This window comes from Eublepharis macularius, chromosome 1 (genome assembly GCF_028583425.1).
Source record: "Eublepharis macularius isolate TG4126 chromosome 1, MPM_Emac_v1.0, whole genome shotgun sequence".
NCBI classification, from domain to species: Eukaryota; Metazoa; Chordata; class Lepidosauria; order Squamata; family Eublepharidae; genus Eublepharis; species Eublepharis macularius.
This window is the reverse complement of record NC_072790.1, coordinates 178,939,160-178,947,234: the sequence shown is the minus strand read 5'-3', so window position 1 is coordinate 178,947,234 and position 8,075 is coordinate 178,939,160. Positions and strand designations below refer to the sequence as shown.

General features: G+C 43.5%; 1 protein-coding gene across 1 annotated transcript in view; it reads left to right on the top strand.

Annotated features, from left to right (window-relative positions):
- Positions 1 to 461: 461 nt before the first annotated feature.
- ALK (ALK receptor tyrosine kinase) overlaps positions 462 to 8,075 on the top strand; it is a 941,973-nt gene continuing 934,359 nt past the window's right edge. Inside the window, 1 exon segment of the mRNA XM_054982048.1 lies at positions 462 to 1,131. Within this exon segment, the coding sequence (XP_054838023.1) occupies positions 462 to 1,131 (670 nt within the window).

Here is an 8,075-nt window from a genome sequence, read left to right as displayed (position 1 = left end):
GGAGAGGGCGACCGGGGCAGCGAGCGGAGAGACTGGAGAAGCCACCGCCAGCCCCCGGAGTGGACAGCGGTGTTTCGAGAGAGGCTTCTGCCTGGCCGCCGGGAATCCAGTGGCTCCCCAGCGTGACCCAGGGGGACCTTGTGCGTCTTTTCGGACTTAGGGAAGGAACCCCGGAAGACAAATCGCCGCTACCCATTGCGGCGGGCAGACAAGCAGCCTGGACAGGCGGCTGGGTGTCACGTCAAAGCGAGGGATCCCGTCGCCGCGTCCACTTCTCGTGCCCCGAGTCAAGGGTCTAGAGGCGGCCAGCGAAGAGAGGTGGAGGTGATGCCGGCACGGCTGTTTCGGTAAGCCCCCTCCAGCTCTCGAGGATCGGGCTAAGGACTGAGGCGGAGAATCGCCCGCGCAAGAAAGGAATCTAGCGGCTCCCCCCTGCCCTGGCTGCGCCATCCCATGGCAAAATGAAAGCTGCCGGTCTCCCCTCGTTCTTCCTGAGCGCTCTGCTCTTTTTTGCGGCGCAGCCCTCGGACGCGGGGAGCCCCCGGTCGGGCTCCTCTCGAGCCGTTCAGCCGCTGCAGCGGGACGCCCCGAGTTTCTCCCGGCTGCAGAGGAAGAGCCTGTCGGTGGATTTCATCGTGCCTTCCCTGTTCCGAACCTACGTGCGGGAGCTGGTGCTGGGCGGCGGCGGCGGAGAAGCCTTGGGCTGGTTCAAGGCACGTTGCAACCTGGTGCTCGACTGCCCGCCCCTCCTGCGCGCCGCCCGCTCTTGGCTGCCCCGGAGCGGAGCGGTTCAACCGGCGGCGGGCCGAGCCAGAGCGCCGTCCAAGGTGCTGAAAGGGGGCTTGGTGCGGAAGCTGCGCCGCGCCAAGCAGCTGGTGCTGGAAGTGGGAGAAGCCAGCCTGAGGGAAGGCTGTGCTTGGGATCCTGCCGGGGAAGGAATCGAGGCAGAGGCGGGCCAGCTCGACTTCAACCTCACCGAGCTCTTCAGCTGGTGGATCCGCTCTGGAGAAGGCAGGCTGAGGATCCGGCTGATGCCCGAGAGGAAGGCGTCTTTCCTGGGCAGAGAGAGCAGCTTGTCCGCCGCGATCAGAGCCTCCAAGCCCCGCCTGTCTTTCCAGATGTCCACGAGAGGTGAGCGGATCCTTAGCAACTTCGGTGTCCAGAGAGTGGGCTTCTGCTTTCCTATGGGGATGAGGGGTGGCTTGTTGGAAAGTCAAAATCTACCATGGACAGGGGTGGTGGTGGTGGTGGTGGTGTCAAGGCCACCAAGAACCAAACAGTGAGGCCAAGGGCCTTTTTGCATCTCTTTGGGCTTGGTTGATTAGGATGAGGGTGGAAAGAGCACTCACTTTCCTTTTATTTTGGAAACCTCAAAGCATTGTTTCATGAAGGTCTTTAAGAGCCACTCTGCTTACTGATCACAGCAGCTCTATGCCTGTACCTATCCCTTTTCTCTAAAGTGTATGCAGTTTACTCTAAGAATTTTGGAAGGATTCAGAACTTTAAGAAAAACATCATGCAATAAAGAGGGCGTGTCTTTGAAGAGTTAAATGAAAACTGTTTGACGCTACCTGTTAAGCTGACTTTTAAATACCTCTTCTCCATTGGCCTTGAGTGTTCTGTAGTATAGCTGGCAGTACTGAAGGTCTGTAGGTAGAGTGTCTTGCAATGCCAGCTTAGTTGTTCTATGAACCTTGGTGCTTGCTTAGTCATAGGGGGTTGATTGAAGGCAAAGTTTCTTCTTTCCTTGCCCTCTTAATGGTATGCTTGCCCAGAAACTGGGCTTTCTATTTACAGAAAAATCAATTATGTACACGATCTTAAGAACTATGTGCATTTTAGAGTAGTAGATTTGGGTGGGACTACTGAAGAGTGAATGAGTGGTGGATGTTCTGGTTCCAGGGGGCTTTTTCTTTATTATCTACTGAGGTGCAGTTATTAGCTTTGTCTTTCCAAGTCCTTTTCTGTCAGTTTTGTCTTAGGCATGTTTACCTAGAAATAGATTCCACCGAATTTAATGAAACATTCCTAAGTAAATGTTCAGGGTTAAAATTTTTAATGTTTTAAGGGAATACTTGAGGCAAAAAATAGTGCCATTGTATTTGTTGTTCTCAAGAAATAAATGTACAAAGTGGGCAAGGAGAAACCTTTTTGTTGGTTGAATTGATGATGCTGGTGAAAGGCTTTATTGCTTTTGAGTTCAAACAACTTTAGCCTACAGAAGACCTTATAAAATGGCTGGCTGGTAAACTGTGATTTCCTTTAAACACAAGCTGTTTACTCTGGATTAGCCTCACTGAGATCCTATATGTGGAGCTGATTAAGATCCATCATTTGCCAGTGGCCACTTGATTTTAATTCTCAGACACATGGGATAAAAAGTTCAGTTACAAACCTTGGGGTTTGTTAACATCAGTGGGCTTTGTGGGAAATCCATGCCACTGTAATCTTGTTGAAGTAAATGGCAAATTTCCCAGACAGGATTCTTGGTTAAGCTGAAAAATAGGATATGTTTCAAGGCAAAGAGAGCAAGGTAACTTTAACACAGCAAGTATTTACATGATTTCTACAGGTGATATGTGAAGATTGCCTTAAATATCCAAATCAAGAAGTTCTCATTGATTGTGTAGCAACATGCTTAAACCACTTGCTGTAAGACCATAGATGTTATTCAGACTCTGAGTTCATCAAAACAATTAATTGGAGACCCAAACTAGTATGGATGACTGCTCCAATCTTAAACTGTTCTTTACAGATGCACCCCTCAAACTCTGCTAAGGAACACTGGGAAGCAACACTGCAGGAAGGCTTCCTCCTAGAAAGAAATTTTGCCCCATTTCCCTGTGTACGAGCAGAAAGATTTTCTGTTCACACATGGTGTGCATTTGAATCTTGCCCACTATTACTTTGAGAGATTAGTTCACTTGGACTGCTTTATGGTAAGTGGTTTGTGGACTGTATAATATTTTATGTACAAATGGAATAGCAAGTTGACAGTATCAGAATTTGTTTTGAAAAAAAATCACTGCACGAAACCAATACACAGAGGTATACTATGAAATGATAGTCATCCAAGTTTAATATAAAAGATGAATGAGTTGCTGTTTTCTGGAATCTTATTTTAGTTGTAAGGAAGTAGTACACAATGTGGTTTTCAATTGAATTTTTGTTTGAGAATTCTTCTGTATTCCAAGGCAGCAGTGGCCAGCTGGCAGCTGAATCTGCCCTGTGTGTTGATTAATACTGCCTCTACTACTTCCTGTACAACCTTGGAAACTTAGACCTGGTCTTGCAAATCTATAGTGTGTTACTTCTGGGCTGGATGGTGCAACTCTGACCTTGAGGTGTCCTCTTAGTTTGTGCTGGGATGGGCTGCAGGCAAGATCTTCTGCTTGAGGAAGTGAACTCTCCATAGCCTAGGTATGCTTGTATCTGCAAGGTTACCATGACTTATGTGGCTCCAGCCCTGAGTACCTTGATCAGGAAGGATTTGTTCCCCCACTCTGAAGAAGCTGTTGTGTCTATATGCACTTATCAGTTCCATCAAGAAGACTATACAACTCTTCACTAAGTGATCACTCAGTTGCTTGCCCCCCTGTCCCTATTTTTTTCCAGTTTAACTTCCTAAGGACAGTTGGATACTTCACTATAAAAACACAACACAGTCCAGATGACTAATCCAGGTTCACTTCTGTACTCCCCTTACACTTCAGTATTGAAACTATCTGGAGCTCTTTATTTCTTCAGCAGTGTTAAGAATTTTCTAATTATCATCCTATCCCATATAATGTGCCATAAGGGTATAAACTGGCATTTATTAAGCAGGACTGTACTCAATGGAGTGTTACTGAGTTACTTAATGGCCTGCAGAATAGTCTTAGATAAATCTTTTAAGAGAGAAATATCTTCTGATCAGTTCAAAAGTAAAAGCTGAAACACCCAGCTTCTGGCTTATAAAAGAATCAATAAGCCAGAAAGTTTAAAATTACTGCAGTGGGCTCACTCTAGATTGAGAACAGTCTAACCGAAATAAAAGTTGGACAATAAGGAAGAGCCGGTTTGGTGTAGTGGTTAAGAGTGGCAAGAATCTAATCTGGAGAGCCGGGTTTGATTCTCCACTCCTCCACTTGAAGCCAGCTGGGTGACATTGGGCTAGTCACAGCTCTTTCAGAGCTCTCTCAGCCCCACTCACCTCACAGGGTGATTGTCATGAGGATAAAAATAACATACTTTGTAAATTGCTTTGAGTGGGCATTGAGTTGTCATGAAGAGCGGTATATAAATTGAATGTTATTATTGTTTAAGAATCATGCACAGTTTCTGAGCCCTGCCAATGGATGTACAATGGAGCCTAAAAGCTAAATCTGTAAAGCAAAGATCTCAATTTCGGTACCATCAAGGATGCAGTTTTCAAAGAAATTAGGCAGAATTTTTACTGTTAGGACCATTCTGTCCATAGGTCATCAAATATGGATGGCTAGAATCAAGTTTGTGTGCACATGTGTAATACTGCTATGTATACTGCTAGACCTTCTGTCATTAGTATTAACAGTAATTCATTCTTGATGTTTGTGCCATCATTCAGCATTCTGTATAGAGGCATGTCTAATCAATGCTATGCTAATAGCACTATCCATAGTCAGCAACTCAGCTACACCAAGTTTTTCATTATTGTTATCACCAGCCAAGCCATTGCAGAAAGGACACAGCTGAGATCTTCTTTCAGTGACATCTAAGTAGTTGCTCTAGTGCTCAAGTTAATTGGAAACACATTTTAAACAAGGCAAACCTGTAGTCAACATTACATTCTATTTGATGAACAGTGGGCTTTTCCTTGTTCCCTTTGTAGTGATTAGTTCACATAATTGACTTTTTTTGTTGCTGGTAAAACATGTAGATGGACATTAAAATGTTGATGCTTTGTGGAAATAAACTACAGCTGGACTCGTGTCTGGCTCTTAAACTAGCCAGAAGTTCCAGAAAATGTATGAGTCTCCTTAACTGTCACCCCGGCTGCAGTTCATTTAAAAGATGTTTAGCTGAAGTTCACCCTTTCTCTATTTAACAAATTGCCTTAGAAGAGAATTCTGTAAAGGATGGCCCTCAGCATGCATGTGCAGTATTATTAAGCAGACAGGGAAGGATTGTAAGAAAAAATATCTTTATCTTAAGGACATTGACAAAAGCTCTCTGGAACTTCCTGCAAAACATGGAAGCAAAATCTTTAGATGGAAAGAATGTTCCTATTCCTAAGTGGCATACACGAGAAGCCTTAAAAATGGGAATACCAGACTGGGTTCTCCATCTTTGTTACAATGATCTTTTCTATAAACCTTCATTGCTTTCCTCCATTTTCTTTATTTGCTGGAACAGTCTGCAGGTGAAACAGTATCTCATAAGTCTCACCCATGTCAAATTCTGCAGTCTCTGAAGAGCCAAAATGTTCCTTACTGCAAAACAGTATTAATTCTTACATGCACCAGGGACAATATCACCCACACATGTTGTAGGAGGGAGCTGTTTCCCCGTATCCACCATGAAAATTATATCTTCTGTGAACTGATGCTCTGTACAATCCATTCACATGGATTTCAAGCTCTTGTGATATTGATGGTGAAGAATCATGTGAACCAAGACTCCACGTAAAGTGCTTACACCACATGAGAGTTGAGGAGGAGAAAGGAGTAAGTGGATTCCATAGCCCTGCAAGGACAGCGCCCATCCTTGTATGGCGTGGTCAGTAATCTGTGGGGACACTCATTACAGCAATTTCTTGATACACTGATGGAAAGGGGGCATTTTCATGTGCCCTGTGGTTTTGGATGGTTTAGTAATCTGTGGGTTTAACTTCTTGTGATGATGAATTGTTACCTATAAAAGTGTGTGGGGAGTCCATATTAAAGCACAGGCAGTGCAATGAAGCCTGAAGATGATTTGAAAGGTCAAGACACTTTGATTCACCGTGAGACAGATTGATATGTTGAGTGGCATTCCTTAAGATAACAATATATAGCATATTCACTTGACATTGGAAGGTGTATTTCTCCCTGACTTATAGCATGCATGTGGATTAACATCCATTTAAATCACAGGGCACTTGCCATGTACTCATCATTGCATTCTTGCAAGAGTTACTGACGTGTCACATTTTGAAAGAAGCAGGACATTCTTCTGAGGGTTTCTTTAGTGCAACTCTTGGTTCCCTTTAATCTTCCTTACATGGTGAGAGTAGCAATAATTATAATATGCAAAACCCTGACCAGGATATTGCACCTTGGAAAGAAGGGTACAGGGTGGAGGCATAAATCAACCTGAGAAGACTTGCAGAAGAGAAGTGTGACAATTTGTTGGAGAATAGTTATAGATTAATGTGATTCGGATCTTCAGATGAATTTCAGTACAGAAGATAGTGTCAAAAAATAGAATTATTTCTGTGCTTAACTTGGGAATCGCTGTGTTTTTGCAAGTTCTGGTAAGAAAATAAAATCTGAAGTAAGGTGTGGCTTGTCCTGAGATGTGTAGAGGATTTGAGCACAGTAAGAGGCTGATGGCACCTCTTTACATACTGGTGGCTGTCCTTGGAGACAGACCGTGGGTACCCTTTTCGTTTGAATCATGTCTGTAACAGATTGTAGAATCCATTTTGGATTTTGCAACCCATTTGGGAGTGTTTACAAAATCTAATCAATCTGTTTCAGGCTCTGCCAAAACTTTCCAAGGTTGAATTAAGAAATTTTCTCATCCCTAAACTAAGTGCTGTAATACTAGTCATAACAAAATGGCCATGAAATATAAGGGAAAAGGCTACATCTATGTTGAGGCATCCTTGCAGAACACAGTTCTGAAAACAAAACAAAACAAATTGCCCCAAACTTTTTATAATGGTCTGTCACTTGTATGGAATCTAATATCAATGAAAAGAATACTGAACTCTGTCCTTCAAGCGCATAAACTGGGGCAGTTGAGTTAGTTGTATGGATGTCTAGGGTACATCCTTCTAGGGCTCATCCATAGCAACTTCTCAGGCGTCTGGGTTGTACAGGCATATGGAAGTGCAGGAAATACTTCTCACAAATAGGAGGTATACAGTTGTGCAGACTTTCTGTTTATTGAGCCCCCAGCAGTTTCCTATTTGCAGTATGCCCCCAAACCTGAGCCCACCAATTCCCTCTTCTGTTGTTTGGTTTATGGTGAATTGGCACAATCACAGGCATGTGGATGTACAGTGTATTAGTTCAGTACATTCCATAATAACACAATGTTCTTTTAGATTTTTGAAGTAGGTCTCACTAAATAGAAACCATCAATATGCTTGCTTCTGCTGGCTTCAGTGGGTTTATGTCAGATGAAGAAGCTTGCAAAGTTCTGCTTAATTGCTTTTAAGATTGTAGCTTTAGGACTTGTTTGCAACTTTCTACATTAGACAAGTTTCTCCTTTTAGGTTGCTGCACACATTACATTCGCCACAGGGAAGCTGCCAAAATAGCCCTAGCATTGCAAGTGTCCCTGTTCCTGTCAGAGCAGTGTAGAATTACTTACCATTTTGAATCTTTACCACCATATTACAAGTCTCTGTGATTCCAGGGGCAGCCACTAGAGGGGATGTAGAGACTCTTGCATGATGCTAGAGATGTGCTTGGTAAGTAGTTGTATATGTTATGGTTGAGACTGGGATTACTTACCAAAGTAAACCCTTTTTGGTGGCAAAAGTTGCTGTGGCCATTACTTGCTGTAACAGCTTCATTTGCTGTAAGCTCATCTCTGTAGTGACTAGATAGAGGTCATTCACAAGAATCAAGTAAAAATCTGTCAGAATGTAAATTCAGCATCCTTATAATGGGATTGATAGCATATACCTAAGTGTAATGTTGAAAAAGATGCTGCCCTCAGACTCTAAAGATATATCTGCAGTGGAAACCTTTATTGGATTTATACCTTTTTAAACATCGCGGCTTTCCCCTAAAGAATCCTCTGCGCTGCCACTTGATGAGAATGCTAAGAGTTCTGTTGGAGTTCCCTAACCCTCTGCACTTCCCAGCATTCTCCAGGGAGACTATTAAACCAGTTTAAATGTA